At 36.0% G+C, this 20236-nt stretch overlaps 2 protein-coding genes across 2 annotated transcripts; both read left to right on the top strand.

The window, feature by feature from the left end:
* Positions 1 to 270: 270 nt before the first annotated feature.
* LOC146954126 (uncharacterized) lies at positions 271 to 19004 on the top strand. The gene is made up of 2 exons (XM_085714098.1): positions 271 to 2400; positions 13061 to 19004. Exon 2 carries the CDS (start codon positions 16026 to 16028, stop codon positions 17016 to 17018), a length of 993 nt encoding a protein of 330 aa, XP_085570224.1. The 5' UTR covers positions 271 to 2400; positions 13061 to 16025; the 3' UTR covers positions 17019 to 19004.
* Positions 14847 to 15326, top strand: LOC146954127 (uncharacterized). The gene has a single exon (XM_085743687.1). It carries the CDS (start codon positions 14847 to 14849, stop codon positions 15324 to 15326), a length of 480 nt encoding a protein of 159 aa, XP_085599813.1.
* Positions 19005 to 20236: the final 1232 nt, after the last annotated feature.

The following is a 20236-nucleotide window of genomic DNA, read 5'->3' as shown; positions in this document are numbered from 1 at the left end:
ATGATTAGTTTTTAGAAGTAACTAGGTGGTTATAGTTAAGGGAAAGTGGTAGAACTTATACTAATTAAAGAACCAAGTGTAACTAGTAAAGTCAAATGAAGATTGGCATTTAAGAAAATATCTATCTACCTCTTATACTCTTCCTCTTCCTCACACAGTTACCCCATATACATATATGTACAAAGAAAAGAAAAAGGAATGGAGATATTTTTGTGAGACTCCACCTACACCCTTGTTTTCCTATAAATGGAACCCATTCCATTTTCTTTCCTCTCATCCCTTTTTCTCTCACGTGTCTCTTTTCTCTCAAGTCTTCATTCTTCTTTCTTCTTTCTTCTCTCATCTCGATCTCTAGTTGTTTTCTTCTCTCTTCTTTCTTCTCTCTTCTCTCTCTCGTTACCTACTTCTCTCTCTCTAGAAATCTTTTTCTTCATATTCATCCTTAAGTGATAAAGAATAGTGTTTGGTCTTTCTTTGTGAAGATTAGTTGCACATGAGCCACCTAAAATTGACTAGCTTCGATTCTTTGAGCATGTTTCTAAAATTGACTCACCCTCCATTCCTTTTCTCTTCCGTGAGCTCCCTTCTTTCTCTACTTCATTTTGGGCCCGTTTGTTTCAGATTTTTTCGGAAAAAAATCTATTTTTTCCCTTAAAAAATCACTTTTTTTATTTTTAAGTGTTTGTTTAGGATTTTTAGAAAAATCATTTTATCAAAAAAATCTATTTTGACCATAAAATGAAAAGCTATTAGGATTTAACTTTTCTTAAAATCTATTTTTTTTCAACAACAAGGAGATAACACATGTGCATGTTAGAACTCATTTTTTTTTTTTTAAATGGATTTTTATGGATAGTAGGCAAACACAAATAACTTCAGATTTTTTTTTAAAAATCTCTAAAAAAATCTCTATATTTTTTTGACACAAAATCTATTTTTTTTAAAGCTGAAACAAACGCACCCTTTTTTTTATTTTCCTATAAGTAATTATGAAGAAAATTAAGTGGTGGTGTTTGGGAGTTAGAAACTATTATATTTTATGGTGACTAGAAGCCTAATAAGGTAACAATTTTCCTCCTTTTATTTTACCTCCTCTTTGATCAAACCTTTTTGTTGTCCATAGAAAAACGTTTTCAAGTTTTATTCTTAAAAACCAATTGATCTAATAATAGTTTATAGTAGTAGTAGGCTCTTAAAGGAACAAAGTCCTTTCCACTTTGATTCACTCCTGTGTTGGTCGAACCATATGGTTCTTTTTGACAAAAATATATTCTTTGACTTTATCATGAGTTGGGTTAAAAGTTAAAACATATTAGATTATGAATAGTTTATTTAAAAGATCAATAATTTTCTTTCATTTGGTTTAGTTGTATGAAGGCCGGACCATTTGAAATTGTTAAAAAGAATGTGATTAATTTTTAAGGCTTAATTCTTTCATGAATATCATAGTTTGTGTATAGGTACTAATGGATCCAAAAGAAAAGTTTGATTTTGAAGAAAAATAATTTTGTATAAGAATTGAGTTTTAATTATTTTGCTTTGATGATTTAACTAAGTATATGATCTAGCTGTGTGTGAGTGTGGGGAGGGTTATTTTAGAAATCATTATCTTTGAAAATGAAAAATTAAATAAAAAGAATGTAAAATAATTAAGCTTCGGATATACTTTTAAGCCAACACCCTTTCGCCATATATGGAACTTTCACCGGAAACATTGGACATACTGGACTTTTAACGTGTATGTGTATATACACACACACACATATGGACGATGCAAAGAAAAATGAATATATGGACATTTGGACTTTGATTTTCCTTCGAATCATGACTAACAAAGTATAACTGTGAGCACTGTATAAAACAAAAGTGTTAAGTTAATTTAGTAGACTTAAGAGTTGTTTAAAATAAGATAACTTTAATTAAAACTAGAAAAGTTTGCTTGATCAAAGATTATTTTGAAGTGTTGGTTAATTTTAGAAAAGAAAAACTTCTAATAGTGTTAGCTTTTATCTAAACAAATAAAATAAATAATAATTGTAACAGTAAATCCTAGCCTTATTCATGATCTTCAACATCGTAGTCTCCTTGGGTAGAAACTAGTTCAATTCTATCTTTTCCGCTTTCTCTCGAGTCCGATCATCTCTATATGTACTCCTTTAGTTTTCTTTTCCGTTTCTCTTGAGAATTGGTGTTGTGAACTTTGAGAGGTAAGTGAGGTTTGAGTGAGAGTAAAGTGAGATTGTGAAAGTTTGGAGAAGTGAGTAAGAAGAGAAGTAAAAACATTTATTTGGAGGTGCAACTAATGCGAGGGAAAAATTGGGTATATCACCTTTCCGAATGCTATCGAATTCTCGAGGGTCTTTCATGACTAAAAGAAATAAAAGGGAATGCATTGCTCAGGTAAGGGCACTCTCTCGAAACACTATAATTACTTAAATGCGTGGTTGGTTTATGTGCTTATATTTGTTTTGTTGTGAATAAACATTTGGAGTGAATATGTTTGCCCAGTCGGGGATGATATGCTATCAAATTGATCATGATATGTTGATGTGCTTTACTTTCAAAATAATTGAAATGCATGATGAATTTATGTTGTTATGCATGATGTTTATGAATATATGTATGAACAAGAATTCTATTGAAATTACATATGCTTTTGAGATATGTAAGTTGTTGCATTAGCATATAAGGGGAATCGTATGCTCATGCATTTCATAGTAAACGTGGCCACCAGAGAGGAGTCACGAGGTGCACACCGGAGAGGTGGCACGGGGTGCATTGAAGACCACCTTATCCTGTAGTGGATCATTGAGTCTGATAGATGGGTAGATACTCATCTCCTTATGTGGAGTTGCCACAACCCTCTGCGGAGGTGTATTAATTCCGGAATCAATTGCATGTGATGTCCTGTGATAGGCTTCACACTCATGTAGAGTCTGCATTTTTAGGCTAAATGTGCATTGTTATAGTTTATATGTTGAATGTTTTATTTTAAATCCATTTACCATGCCTACATGCAATGCATGTTGCATTTCTGTAATTATGTTGTTTTTAGATCGTGACCCTCTACATTAATTCGCGGATCGGGCTTTGCCCCACATCCAAATATTGAGTCGTTAAGCGGGAGTGACAAAGACTTCGGAGGAGTAGCAGTTTGGGAAGTCAAGCTTGAGGTCATCAGTAGGTCTCAAACCAAGTCATAACAGTTTAAAGTTAAGGATCAGCTTTAGGAGTCCTTTTAATTTTTAGTTAATACTTTTGTTAGGAAACTTTCCCTCTGCGTAGAGATGTACTTGTGTCTTGTAAATTATTCTGTTGCCAAACAAAGCTCTATATAACTCTGACGTTCATTTTGAAAAGGAAACTTCACTTTATTTTGTAATAAAAGTCTAGAACTTATGTTTAAAAAAGGATTAACATTATTCTTTCGTTTAAAAAAAAATTAGGCACAACATTTGGTGCTGAAAAATGGGGCGTTACATTTTACATATGTGATATATTTTCGTAAATACAACCTCAATTGTAGATATGTTTTCATTCAACTCAATTGTATAGTTCTGTATAAAATGTTAGATCATTTGTTCTTGATAAATTTAATTAATTTTAAAAGTGAACAAATGTATTCAATGTTCATTACAAGCTACAACTGTTGTGACAGGAAATCCTACTCCAATAACACAAGAACCACGTAGGTCTATCAGGATACGTCAAGAACCCGAAAGATATGGGTTTCTCATATCAGAAGAGGGTGATGTTTTACTCATGGATCAAGATGAGCCTGTGACTTACATAGAGGCCATTACTGGTCTTGAATATGAGAAATGTCTTGAAGCCATGAAATCTGAAATGGATTCCATGTACGAAAATCAAGTTTTGAACTTGGTTGAAACACGTGACAAAATTAATCCAATAGGATGCAAGTGGGTTTTCAAAAAAAAAAAAAACTGACATGGATGGAAAGGTTAATACCTACAAAGCGCGGCTGGTTGCTAAATGCTTCAATCAAATTCATGGTGTAGACTATGATGAAATTTTTTGACCAGTTGCAATGATGAAATCCATTCTCATCTTATTTGCTATCGCTGCATACCATGACTATGAAATATATCAAATGAATATCAAGACTGCTTTCCTTAATGGAAAACTTCTTGAGGATGTGTACATGACACAACCTGAAGGATTCGGCGATCCTAAAGCAACCAAGAAAGTATGCAAATTACAACCATCAATTTATGGATTGAAGCAAGCTTCCAGAAGTTGGAATATTCGTTTTGATGAAAATGTACAACTATATGGATTCATTAAAAATGAAGATGAATCTTGTGTTTACAAGAAGTTTAGTGGGAGCATAGTCTCATTTCTGGTTTTATATCTGGATGACATATTGTTAATTGGAAATGACATCCCTACACTACAACAAATCAAAACTTGGTTAGGGAAATGTTTTTCTATGAAAGACTTAGGTGAAGCCTCCTATATATTAGAAATCAGGATCTATAGAGATAGATCACAAAGATTGCTTGGTTTAAGTCTGAGTACATATTGATATTCTGGCACGTTAGACTTACGATGTTCCAAACGATGTTCCAACACAGAACACAGAAAAACCAGAAGTTGTATATGATGTTTAGAACATTAAGCTAACAGACATAAACATAATAAAGCAAAATAACAGACAGGAAAGAAAAGAGGCACGGAGAAATTGTTAACCCAGTTCGGTGCAACGTCACCTACTCTGGGGGCTACCAAGCCAGGAAGGAAATCCACTAGTGCAGTCCGTATTCAAAAGCTCTCAGCAAACCACGTTTGCACTTGTGACCTAGGACCTACCCCAACTAGACTTCAACCTAGGAACTCCTAGATCTGAGATCCCATCTCACTCCCTTACAACAGATCACAATCCCATGTGATTCCCAAATTACAGACTCAAATCAAATGAGGTTACCCTCAAAAATAACAACTTGCAACCTTGCTTAAAAGCTTAGATGCAGTTCACAATCTACCTAGCTCCTTGCTTAAAAGCTTCGGAGTAGTGTACAGTATTACAACTCAAAGCACAGTCCTAAACATGTATCAAGATGATACACGAAAGGCTCACATGATATAAGACTCAAAACCTAAACAAAACTCTATTTTGTAAACCAATGTCTTGAATAAAACTTCAGGTCTTGCAGCCTCCTTTATATACTGAAGCAAGGCGTGTCATTCCTTCAATCATGCTTCAGATCGAATCAGTGACTTATTGATTAAGAAACATGGACGGATATGGAATCTCCTAGAAAGTAGGCTCATTTAAAGTCACCTTGAAAATACTTTCCTAAGTCATTTTAACAATTCCTTAAGAAATCACATAAGTTCTGATCTCATCATAATTGCACATGGTTCAGACCAACTCAAGCTAGCGTGGATTCCTTCAATCAAGCAAGCGCGTGCGTAAACATAGGCGAAGCACAGAACGTACATACCAGGTCTGGATGTTGGAACATTGTGTTCCACATCTGAATTGAATATTTGTTTTAGGCAAAAGTGAAGCCAACATACAAATATCCAACAATCTCCCCCTTTGGCAAATTTTTGGCTAAAACAAATTTAGCCCACACCTGTTAAAACAGAGAGATAGCACACGCAACCTTTTCTTCAATCTTCAGAATTATAATCTTCCTTGAAGAAAGGTTCACATTCTCAGACTTCTAAAAGATACCGAAATATAGTTCTTCAGTCATCACACATAATCTTCAGGACTAGAAGAATTATATTATAGGTCTCAGATTCTGCTTCCATTATTATCACACAACAATTAACACATAGAATTATGCAGATAAGAGAAACTAAAAGGTATCAAAGCGAAAATCAGAGTCTTGTAGTAGAGGACGTATAAGGAAAAATAAATTCCTGTACATCCTAGACAGACAGTCAACTGTCACAACACGCTACTTAGAGAAATATAAAAAAAATACTCAGTAGCTCAAACCATCAGGATGTTCCAACATTTACAAGACCATTCAAGGTCACAGAAGTTTACTCCCCCTCAAGGACCACAAATCAAACATCTCTTACTCCCCCTGAATTCATGCATACTACTCCTAGTAGTCAACTAGAGACATGCATGCTTACACAGAATACCTCATACATGCACACACTTAAAAAACTTAATAGATACCAGAATGCCAGAATCTGATGTCTCAACATCAATAGGCACATTGTCAGGAAACATACAACATGGATATATCTACTCCCCCTTTTTAGCCATAAAATATGCCAAATTGAGAATTGATAAAAGCATAAATTATAGCTAAAAGTACTTGACACTCTGAACGGTGTTGCTATTCCTCATGGATGCAAACACCCAGCTTGCTCCGCAGTTTCTCAAATTGCTTGACATCTAAGGCTTTTGTGAAGATGTCAGCCAGTTGTTCTTCAGTTGTCACATGCTCCAGAGTTACTACCTTGTCTTCAACAAGGTCCCTAATGAAGTGATGCCGGATGTCAATGTGCGTTGTTCTGCTATGTTGTATAGGATTCTTGGAGATGTTGATAGCACTTAATTATCACAGTACAATGTTAGAACATTTTGTTGAACATCATACTCTTCCAGCATTTGCTTCATCCAGACTAACTGAGAGCAGCTACTACCTGCAGCAATATATTCTGCTTCTGCTGTTGATAGAGACACAGTTTTGTTTCTTGCTGAACCAAGACACCAGATTTTTCCAAGGAAGAAACAGCCTCATGAAGTATTCTTTCTGTCATCTTCACTACCTGCCCAATCTGCATCACAATAGCCAATCAACCTGCAACTTCCACTGTGAGAATAGAGAATTCCATAGTCTGTGGTGCCATTTATGTACTTCAGAATCCTCTTGACTTGAACAAGTGTTTTATCTTGGTTTTCGGGTGTCAAACATTGACTACGTTTGAACCTTTTAACCGGCGATATCTTATTTTTTCTTGGGAAGGGAAAAAGTAAGCAAAACCCTTGAGAATTGAGGTCCGGGAGTTGTTTTCGCTACGGGAAGGTGTTAGGCACCCATAACGACTATAGTAACCTATAGGAACCGTCTTTACTTTCTACGCGTGCGCTTTATTTTTAAATGCTATTTGAAAAATGATATTTACCTAAGAGTTTACTAAGTGAAGAATTGGAGGGAGAAGAAAGCGTTTGAATTTTATTTTATTTGAATTGAAGGAATATTGTTCCTTGCCTACGTACCCGTTTAAGGGATCAAATCCACCGTAGTTCTCTTCAAAAAAATGTTTTTGTTTTTCGTTGGTTGATTTTAAGTTTGAAAATTGGAATTTGAAGAATGGAGATTGAGAGGCCTCAAGGGCATAAGATTGGGAAAAAGTGAGGTGGAATTAGTTATTTTGGAAAAAAAAGTCAAGTATTATTAATTTTCATTGAAATTTGATTAAGAAAATAAAAGAGAAAATGCAATGGGATTTTGATCCCAAGGTTTATTTAGAAAATGATTTGAATGATGTTGTTCATATTTTTTGAAAAGAGGTTTTTCTAAGTGTAAAGCCTAAGCATTCATCTAAACATACAATCCTAAACATACATCTAAACATGCATATCCTAGCCATACATCTAAAGTGGGGTGTGTGCATGTGTCGGTGCTTGTGTCGGTGTACATCATTAGAGTCCATTGTCCGTTACATCATGCCCTAGTTTACATTCTATGGTCTTGCAAGAATTTAAAAGCATAGGAAAAATATTACAAACTTCCTAAGTTTTTACATTCTAATTTTGCATGAACTTTAAAGTGTAAGAAAGAAAAGGATGAGAATGTGAGATGGAGGATGAAATGCTCATGATATATGCAACATGAAGTAGAATGGTTAGTGAAAATAAGGCATAAAATGATAGAAAGATGGGCAAGGAAATACTAAACAAAGAATAGTAAAAATGACAAGAATAAAGTGTCAAAATGTAGTAAAAATTCACCATAACCTCTCAATAAGTACATGACCTATAATTCTCCTATCATAAGCAATTTTCAAAGGCTTCATTGTACTATGAGTGTGAGAATTATAGGGCATATTCAAGTCAAGGATCATGACATATTTTTAGGTACACTTAGCACTTTATTTTTACATACACACATTTACATGACTTGTAAAACAAGAAACTAATTACACCTATTCACATGCAGCAAGAAACACATACAAACAGTAGCTAAAACTTCACAAAATCATATGGTATAGGTCACAAACATTCATCAAGAAATTGGAACTAGAGTCAAGCAAATTTACACAAATTTTTTAATACAAAACATCACAAAATAGCAAAAAAAATCATCACATTATTATTTCCAATTTTTAATATGCAAAAATCATCACAAAAATACCACAAAACTATCAAGAAATGTGTATGAAAATTTTTAGAATTTTTAAAGAATTTTTAGACACAAGAGCATATAAAACTTCACAATTTTTTAACAAAAAATAGTAAACAATTAACAAGAAAATACCACATATTTTTCAATCAAGATTTAAGACATAACAACATCACAAAAATGCCAAGAAAGTGATCAAGAACATATAGGAATTTTTAAAGGACTTTTTAGACTAAAAAAAAACAAGGAATTCACAACTTTTAACAAAGAAAGTAAACAAAATAACAAGAAATACTACACATATTTTCCTCAAGTTTTAACACATAAAGATATCACAAAAAGGTCAAGAAAAATATCAAGAACATCTAAAAAAAATTATGGAATTTTTGCAAAAGCTTTAGGAAAGGCAGGGGGTGTAAACAGCAAGAAATATGTCACATAGGCAAAACGTCACATATTTAGTCTAAAAAGTCACATAGGCATGTTTGGGCTGAAAAGAAGAGATGGATCAGTTTGGATCCATGGGTTATGGGTCCTGGATTGCTATAAAAGAGGATTTACTGGTTTTTTCTTCATTTTAAACCCTCCATTCTCTCTCTAAGATTTCAAAACTCCCTCTCCTCTCTCTAAGATACCAGATCGGAGAAGATGAAGGTGGTGGTGCCGGAGCAGCTCCGGCGCGGTGGTCGGCCGGAGAGCCGCCGCGTCGGAGCTTTTTTTTTTGTTTTTTTCGAAATTTTTTTACATCAAAAGGCTCCACTCCTTCTCCTTTATTCAAATCCGGTACTAGATTTTCGAAACAAACCACATACAAGCCTAGATCTAGAAAAAACCTTCACCAACAAAACTTATTGTAAACACTATTTCATCACCAAGTGTGAACACGATAGCAACATAGATCGAATAAAAGATGAGGGAACTCGATTTACCTCTTATGAGATCGGAGAAAGATGCTAGGGAATGTCGACGGGAAGCTTGAATCTGCTTCTCCTCCTTCTCCCGGCTTGAATTGCAATTCCGATTTGTCTTGCTTGAACAACCTTCTTGATTCGGTTTTGACACGTTCACGTGCTTGAATCCGCGTTTTTTCTGCTTGATATATGTGTTATTGTGTGAATTCGAGTTTGAATTTGCACTGTGATGTTGTTATGAGCTTGGATCGGTTTCGTTGTGTAATTGATGATGATGATTCGGTTATGGAGGTTGGATGAATATTCAAGTGTTCTTGAATGTTCTTGAGTTTTATTGTGATTTTTGGTGGTTTTGATCCGTGAGAAGGAGAGAGAGAAAAGTGAAATCTGTTTTTTGCTGAGTTGTAACAGAATGAATAGTGATTGTGATGACTGGGCCTGTGACTGGGCTTTTATAGATGACACATGTGAGTGCTGGACCAATCTGTTGATGCCATGTGGCACTGGACTTTGTAACAAACTTTGACCAACTTTGACCTGTAAAAATAACAAACTAAAAGGACCAAAATGCAAAATGACAAAAGGACTAAAATGTAAATAAAATAAAATTGGTAAAAAAAAATGTAATTTGAAAATAACGTAAAGTGAAACGATTAAAAATAACAAAACGGACTAAAACGAACCAATTACTTAAATGAGGTACTTTAAAGTAACCTCTCTCTGCCGAAATTTCGTGTGAAAAGACCAAAATGCCCCTGGGTATTAAAATGACTCGAAACGACTCAAATGCAATTTTAAAATGGATTTTTAACAGAGAATTAAAGCAAGAGCTTTATACAAGCAAATTAAAAGACTCAGGGACAATTTTTAGGAATTAAACTGAGTTTTAACACATGAAAAGACTAAAATGCCCCTAGGGGCTAAACTGACTCAAAATGACTTCAAATGCAATTTTTGAAATGGATTTTGACATAGAGTTGAAATGAAGACTTATTCAAACCCATTGAAAAGACTTAAACAATTTTTCAAAGATTGAAAGAAATTTTAACATAAGAAATGACTAAAATGCCCTTTTTCATGAATTTTGCAAGTAATATTGAAATAAAATGCAGAGAAAGATGTAATTGATCAGAGACATATCAAATGACTTGAAATGCAAGAAAATAAAAAATTGAGTTAGTATTTTTAGGTCCAAAATTTGGGTATAACAACAAGATGACTCATTTTGGGATCTGCTTGATATCTAGCACAAACCCCTACAACAAAAGTTATGTCAGGTCTGCTTGCTGTAAGATATAGGAGACTTCCAATCATGCTTCTATACAGGCTTTGATCAACAGCAACACCATTTTCATCTTTGGATAACTTTACTTGAGTGGCTGCTGGTGTTCTTTTATGACTGGCATTGTCTAGCCCGAACTTCTTCGCAATATTCTTGGCATACTTGCTCTGGGAGATGAAAGTTGTGTCTTCCATCTGCCTGACTTGCAGACCAAGAAAGTAAGTCAGTTCTCCCACAAGACTCATCTCAAATTCAGACTGCATCTGATGAACAAAATGATGAACCATTTGATTCGACATTCCTCCAAACACAATGTCATCAACATAGATTTGTGCAATCATGAGTCTTCCTTTGTCCTTCTTAACAAACAAAGTCTTGTCTGTACCTCCCTTCCTGTATCCTTGATGGGTCAGAAATTCTGTGAGTTTTTCATACCAAGCCCTATGTGCTTGCTTTAACCCATACAGTGCCTTCTTCAGCTTGTACACATGATCAGGAAAATTTGGGTCAACAAATTCCTTTGGCTGTTCAACATAGACTTCTTCATGGAGATACCCATTTAAAAAGGCACTCTTCACATCCATCTGAAACAATTTGGACTTCAGGATACAAGCCACTCCTAAAAGTAACCTGATAGATTCCAGTCTGGCTACAAGTGCAAATGTTTCATCAAAGTTTAATCCCTCTATTTGTGTATAACCTTGTGCTACCAGTCTTGCCTTGTTTCTGGTAACAGTGCCATTTTCATCTGACTTGTTTTTGTAGATCCATTTTGTTCCAATGACATTTATGTCATTTGGTCTTGGCACCACATCCCATACTTCACTTTTTTTGAACTGGTTGAGTTCTTCTTGCATAGCTTCAATCCAGAAATCATCAGTGAGAGCTTCCTTTACATTTTTAGGTTCAAATTTGGACACAAAACAGGAATTGGTGACAACATCATTAGATCTCCTGGTTCTGATTCCTTGATCTGGATCTCCAATAATGAGCTCTTGAGGATGATTCTTCTGAAATCTGATTGAAGGTCCTTTGCTTGATTCTACATTCTCCAATTCAATATCTTCAGAGTTAGTCTCAGGTTCTTCATCAGTTTCAGGCCTTACTTTCTCTTGGGTAGATGTTTCAGGATATGCTTCAACACCTAGTACAACTTCAAGCATTGGTTCTTTAACCATATCATCTACCACCACATTGATGGATTCCATAACAACTTGAGTTCTGTTGTTAAACACTCTATAGGCTCTGCTGTTAGTGGAGTAACCCAGAAAAATTCCTTCATCACTCTTTGGGTCCATTTTTCTTCTGTAATCTCTATCTGCTAGAATGTAACACTTGCTACCAAAGACATGAAAGTAACTTACAGTAGGCTTTCTTTCCTTCCACAGCTCATACAAGGTAGTTGTAGTACCTGTTCTCAGAGTTACTCTGTTATAAACATGACAAGTTGTATTCATGGTTTCAGCCCAGAAATAAAGTGGTAGGTGTTTAGCATGTAACATGACTCTGGCAGATTCTTGTAGAGTCCTATTCTTCCTTTCCACCACTCCATTATGTTGAGGTGTTATGGGAGATGAGAACTCATGCCTGATTCCTTCATCTGCACAAAATTCATGAAATCTGGAGTTTTCAAACTCTGTTCCATGATCATTTTTTATCCTGACAATACCTCTATTTTTCTCTCTTTGTAGTTGGATACAAAGTTCCTTGAGTGATTCAAAGGTATCAAAATTCTCTCTGATGAAGTTCACCCAGGTAAATCTTGAAAAGTCATCAACAACCACCAGAACATACTTCTTTCCACCAATGCTAGCTACTTGCATGGGTCCCATTAGATCAATATGCAGAAGTTCAAGAGTTTTTGTGGTTCCATGATGTTCCAACCTAGGATGGGACATCCGAGTCTGTTTACCAACTTGACATTCCTCACAAATACTGCTATCAGTGATTTCCAGTTTGGGTATACGTCTGATTGCTTCTAGAGAGATAACTTTCTTTATTCCTTGCATATTCAAGTGACCTAGTTTTTGATGCCACAGTTTTACCTCTTCAGCTTTGCTCAGCATGCATGAAGATATGAGAGCCTGTTCTTGAGAGATCCATAAGTAGTAGTTGCCCTTAGACCTAGTACCCTTCATACTTACCTTACCCTTCTCATCTATGATCTGGCTCTCAGTTTTACTAAAGTTTACACTTAGCCCCAGATCACATAAAGTTGACTAATATTAATCAGGTTGGCAGCCAGTCCTTTGACCAACAAAATATTATTTAATCTTGGTGATCCTTCATTAACTAAGTCTCCAATCCCCACAATCTTCCCTTTAGCACCATCCCCAAACATGACATAACTTTTGGCATAAGGTCTGACATTTCCTAGAAAATTGTCCATCCCTGTCATGTGTGATGAGTCATAGAATAGTCTATTTTATTGCATTATTTAGTATCGTTTTATTTAGATTTGGTTTTATTTTATTTTAATATTATTTCCTTTTTGAATCTTTTACTTCAAATTGCATTTTATTATATTTTAGGAACGAATATATGATGGAAGGTGTCTTGGAGCAAAAGAAAGAGGACTGGAGCAAATACAATACAAGAATACGAAGATACGAGACAAAAATATGTCTCTACCAAGTCAGAAGCTTGGCACGGCCCGTGCCAACATGTGGCACGGCCGTGCCACCCTCCAGGACCACTTTTGCTGCTTTTCTTCAAGCCCAAGTTACTCCGTTGCAGCTTTACTGTTTTGCCCTTATAGTAGCTTAGTTTCTAAGTCAATTGTAAAGCTATAAATAGAGTAGCACTCCATCATAAACATTCATCTTTTGTTCTTGGAATAAAAGTTCACTTTTATATTACTATTCTTTTACTGCTTTCTCTCTTCTTCCCCTATGTCTACAATGAACGTTAGTGAGTAGACACTTCTTTGTCTTGGGATTGTTGGTAAGTCTAATGACATAATCCTAAACAAACCAAGCTTAAACCCTAATTTCTATGTAACCCTAATTTCTAATCTAGATTCACCGTCTTAACGTGGATTAACAATTATCAAACTGTGGAAGCGAAAGCGGAGGGTTCGATAATCGTTAATCCATCATCCCAAACATCAATTCATAAAGCGAGAGCGGAGCTTTGATGTTGGAACAAGTGAATCTAGACAATAATTGCAAAACAGTGAAATAGTCTTTGCAATTATTGAGACAAAGAGTAGTTTCAATCCTCTATGCATCTTCTAGTAATCATGTCAGTGAAATAGGCTTGGTTACTAGAAGTAAACTCTCATCGGACTTTCATCGGAAAGGTGAGGGGCTAAGGGAAACTGGTCTTTAGGAATTAAGGTGTAAACCATGAAATTAGATGTTTAAGTCTTGTCTAGTGAAGGGTTTGTTATTATGATAAACCAATAATCCCAAGGCTCTTTTATTATTATTGTTATTTATCTTCAGCAATTAACCCCCTATTTCATAATCTTTCTTCTTTTCTAATCATTCTCTAAAAGCTAATTGAATTCACAACTCCCTAGCGGAACGATACTCTTCTTACTACTATTACTTCGATAGGCCGTGCACTTGCGGTTTGGCTCTATCAAGTTTTTGGCGCCGTTGCCGGGGAGTTGTTGTAATTTGATTAACTTTTTAACAGTGATTAGACTAAAAAAAAATAAAAAAATCTTTTTCGTTATTTTATTTTATTTTATTTTATTGTTTTTATATTTCTTTCAAAAAAAAAAAATCTTTACTTTATTCTATTTTCGTTTTATATTTGTTTCAAATATATATATATATATATATTTATAAAAAAAAAAAGTAAAAAAAAATATCTTTCTCTCTCTCTCTCTCTCTCTCTCTCTCTCTCTCTCTCTCTCTCTCTCTCTCTCTCTCTCTCTCTCTCTCTCTCTCTTTCTCTTTTTCTATTCTATCTCTAACTGTTTTGATTTCAGGCATGGCTCAAAACCTTTATCAATGGACCTTTTCCCCCCTTTCACCACCTTGTAAAGCTTATGAAATTTTTGGTCACACTGGTGTTGAATGTCAACTAGGTAGTGTTGTTAGAAGTCCCGAGCAGGTAAACTATGGGTTTAGGAATGATCAAATTTTTTCTCAAACCCCTCAAAATCTTTTTGGACAACAAATATCACCACCCGGTTTTGCAAACAACCAAAGAGTCTCTCAAAAATCCGACTTGGAACTTTTGATAGAAAATTTTGAATTAGATAACATTAGGCATAACCAAGAGTTTAAAGTCAAAGCTGGAATTTTGAATGACTCTCTCAATAGGCTTTCCGCAAATGTGGATTCTCTTTCTACTCACAACAAAATGCTTGAGACTCAAATCCCTCAAGTAGCCCAACAAGTAACCTCTTCCCCACAACCCTCCGGAGTCCTCCCGAGTCAAACAGAAACCAACCCCAAAAGCCCAATAAATGCTATTACACCTAGGGATGGTAAGCAATTAGAAGACCCCGTTGTGGAAACCAAGAAAATTGAGGTTGAGGTAGAGAGTGAAAAGCCACAAAGTGAGAAAGTTGTAGTAGAAAGTGGAAAGCCTCACATATCACCACCATATGAGCCAAAAATTCATTTCCCACAAGGGTTTGATGAGTCCAAGTTAGATGAACAGTTTAGGAAATCTATTGCAATCATTCAAAGCAAATTGTCATCTAAACTTAAGGATCCCGAGAGTTTTTCCATACCATGTGACATAGGATCCAAGACTATAGAAAGAACAACATGTGATTTGGGGGAGAATATTAGTTTGATTCCATTGTCCCTTAGTGAGAGATTAGGTATCGGATAGAGAAAACTTTTGATCGTCAAGCTAATGACTTTAAACGAGCGCTTCGTGGGAGGCAACCCACGCATTTAATTGCTTTTGTTTTGTTTGTTTTTCTTTGTTTTAAGTTGTTTTGTAGGTAATTGTCCAAGTATGATTCAAGAAAAACTGAAAATTTTGAAGCCCCCTGACCAGAAAGGTGGCACGGCCCGTGCTAGGAATGGCACGGCCGTGCCAAGTTTTTAAAGCAAAAATTGGCCATGAAGTCAGAAAGATGGCACGGCCCGTGCCAATAGGTGGCACGGCCGTGCCCGACCTCTACACCCCATATATCCACAAATTTTTCTTTCTTCTTCCTCATTCACAAACAACAACCCTCTTTCATCTTTCAAACTTCTCTCTAAACCTCCATAACCTCCAAACCTTCAAACCTTCATATCTCCCTCAATTCTTCACCAAACCATTCAATTCTTTCACCAATCAATCATAAACTTCATCCCAAACAAAAACCACCAATCAAAAACATCTTTCATCCATTCAAACCCATAATTCACCAAAACCCTAATCTTTCAAAACCTAACCCAAACACCACAAAACCTTAACCAATCTCCACATCCAAACCAACAAACCTTCCTTAAACATCAACCCCAACCCTAAACCAATCCTTTCCACCAAAAATCCTCCCAAACCCTAAACCTTCAAAACCAATTCCAACAAGGGTAAATGGCTTCAAGAAGAAGTGGTAAAGAACCAGCAAGCTCACAAGGAGGACCTCCCCCAAAGAAGCAAGCACAAGTGAAGAATCATGGAATAAACTTCAAGAACAACAAGCAACGGGACAGGTATAAAATTCTAATCTCTAAACACTTGCATCCTTCTCGTTATCCTGATCCCAATACTTTAGATGTGCTAGAGCTGTTTGATGATGTTTCTAGGTTGATAGGAAAGTTAGGTTGGACTGAATTGCTGAAACCTATGCGGGGTTATGAAAACTTCACTTATGAATTTTTAAGCTCAATTGTTTTCATTAAAGATAAGTTGAATTTTGATAACCCTAACCATAGAGTTGTTTTTCGGTTGATGAATATTGATTATGACATGTCACTTCAGCACTTTTGTGAGGCCTTAGGTTTTGCAAATGAGGGATATATTCATGATCATTGGGATCCTAGCCTAAAACCGGATAACTATGACCCAGCTGCCTTTTGGACACGTATCACCGGCGTTTCCAACTATGTTCCTAGAGCCAACAAAGCTAGCAACATCCACAACCCCGTACTTAGGTACCTCCAAAGGGTAATGGCTTGCACTATTTGGGGTAGAACCGAGCTAGGAAACACTAGAACCGATGAATTGTTCATGTTATGGGCAATGCTCCACAACCACCCCGTCAATACTTGTTTTTATTTGATTGATTACCTAGACTTTGTCGGTACTAGACCGGCCGGTAGAGGAGACATAGTGGTGGGTGGCATCATTACATATATAGCTAGGTGTTTTGGAGTGGGTGAGAATGAGGGGATCAAGCCAATTGAGGGAAACAATAGGCTTAACATAGAAACCCTTATTGCTATGAATTTCATCAAACATCGCCCACCTCTCCATTACCAACTTAGGCTAAATGTGCCAATTGTGTTTTTATTGCCTAACCCATCTCGGACTACCACCGAGGTGGAAGAAAATTGGTTGTATGTTGATGATGTGCAGGTTCTATAACAACAAGATGATGAGGGAGAAGGTGCTAACTTGCACCATGATGAAGGAGAAGGTGCTAACTTGCACCAAGAGGGGCACCATGGCCATGCAGCCGGTGAGCTTAATGAAAATCAAAGATGGACATGGATTCATAATGAGATCGAGAGGATGAGCACCGAGCAACAAAGGCAAGGTGTTGAAATCTCCAGCCTTCGCAATGAAGTTCAAAGGGGCAACCGTGTCACTAATGAAAATAATGAGATGCTCCGTTGGATGATGCAACACCTCCAACTTCAAGGTCCTCCTTACGGACCACAATAAACAAATGTGAGCTTTCCTCTTCCTCTCTTCCCTTCTTCTTCTTCTTCCTATCTCTCTCATTCTTCTTCTCTCTTTCTCCTACTCTTCTTCTACTCCTTCTTTCCTCTACTTCTTCTCTTTTAATTTCTTTTTCTTTGAATCATTGAGGACAATGCTTCCCCTAAGTGTGGGGGGGGCCTAATAAAGTGTCTAGAGTCGTAGTGTTCCCAAACTCCCTTGAACTTTATTCTTTTGTTTTGTTTTTATAGCAAGAGGCATAACTAAAGTAGCTTGTTTTTAATGTAAATATGGCATGAAAATTTTTGTTCTGTCTTTTCCTTAGGTTGCTTCTTGTACATGAAAGTAGTTTCTAGTGTTTCCTGTGTTCTTGTTATACCCATATCTTGTTTTAATGTGAAAATTCTCCAATGATAAAAGCACCCGGTTGCAATCCTTGAGCAAGTGTATGAATAGGTATTTTAAGGAACACGTTCTATCTTTAGTGTTAACTTAGACCCTTTAAAGTCTTAAGAGTAAAAGTAGTATAAGTTTGTGTGGGAAAATTAATCAAATTGTTCTTAATTGTTATATTCTTTTTAATTTGTTAATGTTAAATGGAGCGGGAGAATGGCACCAACATGTGGGGGAAAGGACAATTACATCCTAACTTCCTAATTGTGGTGGTGACTCCTTAATTTGAACTTAAAGTGAAACAAATTCATCAAAGCTACGGGGAAAGGACAATTACATCCAAAAAGACTTCCTACGCGGAGATGAAACAAATAAATAATTTTGCAGCACTGCTTAGGGTGATTTTGAATCTAGGGGGAAAGGACAATTACATCCGAGAAGACTCCCTACGAGGATAGATAGCCCCTAAGCATCTGCAGCCCCTTGTGCTCAATTGTTAAATTAATTCAATCTTAACTTAAATTTCCATCACTCTTATATGAAATGAAGAAAGGACTTTTCTCGGTTACTTTAGCACTAAGGATAGAACCTATTCCTCATAATATCTGTCTTATACAGGAGCAAGAAAAGGGTTGGACTGCACACACACACTCACTTGAAACTTGATGTTGGGTAGAATAGGTTCATGAGAAGTATTTGAAATTGTAATTAGTGTACTTGAAGCAAAACCTTTCTTTTGAGACATTTGTTCTTAATATTGCCATAATCAAATCTTTTGTTGCTGCTATGTTTGCTGCCTTTTGCTTGAGGACAAGCAAAGATTCAAGTGTGGGGGAGTTTGATGAGTCATAGAATAGTCTATTTTATTGCATTATTTAGTATCGTTTTATTTAGATTTGGTTTTATTTTATTTTAATATTATTTCCTTTTTGAATCTTTTACTTCAAATTGCATTTTATTATATTTTAGGAACGAATATATGGTGGAAGGTGTCTTGGAGCAAAAGAAAGAGGACTGGAGCAAATACAATACAAGAATACGAAGATACGAGACAAAAATATGTCTCTACCAAGTCAGAAGCTTGGCACGGCCCGTGCCAACATGTGGCACGGCCGTGCCACCCTCCAGGACCACTTTTGCTGCTTTTCTTCAAGCCCAAGTTACTCCGTTGCAGCTTTACTGTTTTGCCCTTATAGTAGCTTAGTTTCTAAGTCAATTGTAAAGCTATAAATAGAGTAGCACTCCATCATAAACATTCATCTTTTGTTCTTGGAATAAAAGTTCACTTTTATATTACTGTTCTTTTACTGCTTTCTCTCTTCTTCCCCTATGTCTACAATGAACGTTAGTGAGTAGACACTTCTTTGTCTTGGGATTGTTGGTAAGTCTAATGACATAATCCTAAACAAACCAAGCTTAAACCCTAATTTCTATGTAACCCTAATTTCTAATCTAGATTCACCGTCTTAACGTGGATTAACAATTATCAAACTGTGGAAGCGAAAGCGGAGGGTTCGATAATCGTTAATCCATCATCCCAAACATCAATTCATAAAGAGAGAGCGGAGCTTTGATGTTGGAACAAGTGAATCTAGACAATAATTGCAAAACATTGAAATAGTCTTTGCAATTATTGAGACAAAGAGTAGTTTCAATCCTCTATGCATCTTCTAGTAATCATGTCAGTGAAATAGGCTTGGTTACTAGAAGTAAACTCTCATCGGACTTTCATCGGAAAGGTGAGGGGCTAAGGGAAACAGGTCTTTAGGAATTAAGGTGTAAACCATGAAATTAGATGTTTAAGTCTTGTCTAGTGAAGGGTTTGTTATTATGATAAACTAATAATCCCAAGGCTCTTTTATTATTATTGTTATTTATCTTCAGCAATTAACCCCCTATTTCATAATCTTTCTTCTTTTCTAATCATTCTCTAAAAGCTAATTGTATTCACAACTCCCTAGCGGAACGATACTCTTCTTACTACTATTACTTCGATAGGCCGTGCACTTGCGGTTTGGCTCTATCAATGTGACGAGAACACCCACTATCAAAGTACCAATCTTCACTGGAGGATGCTCTTAAGGAGGTATGGGCTATTAGACCTAAGCATTTAGTTTTCCACTCCTTCTTGACCCCTCTCAAGGTTGAACTAGGTTGATGTACACCATACAGATCGAAACAAAAAGGTGTTTTATGACCCTGTCTGTGGCAAAAATGACACTTCCAAGGGAGATTCCCTTTTACTGAGTCAGTTTTAGGATGTTGTACAGAATGTTCCAACATTGGACCTCTATCAGTGACATTATCTGCTCTAATTGAGGCTAGAAACTTAATTTTCTTTAAGGGCTTTCCCTTCTTGGCCTTATGATAGTGTTCTAAAGCCTGAATATAGCTACTGTTTTGTTGTTCCTGTTTCAGGTGTTCATGTGTAAAGCCTATGCCATTTGGTTTGCCTATCACTTGACCTTCTAACATCCTATCTAGAACATCAGTTCCAGTGGTCATCATTTTAACTTGTTTAAGGACAT

This window comes from Medicago sativa, chromosome 1 (genome assembly GCF_051527215.1).
Source record: "Medicago sativa cultivar Bolivia chromosome 1, Bolivia_mono, whole genome shotgun sequence".
In the NCBI taxonomy this organism is placed as follows: domain Eukaryota; kingdom Viridiplantae; phylum Streptophyta; class Magnoliopsida; order Fabales; family Fabaceae; genus Medicago; species Medicago sativa.
Note: the sequence above shows the minus strand (reverse complement) of the source record. Positions and strands in the feature narration are given on the sequence as shown.

What these genes read in the sequence shown, in the direction of transcription:
- LOC146954127 (XM_085743687.1), top strand. Translation starts at nt 14,847, where the DNA reads ATGCTTGAGACTCAAATCCCTCAAGTAGCCCAACAAGTAACCTCTTCC.
- LOC146954126 (XM_085714098.1), top strand. Translation starts at nt 16,026, where the DNA reads ATGGCTTCAAGAAGAAGTGGTAAAGAACCAGCAAGCTCACAAGGAGGA.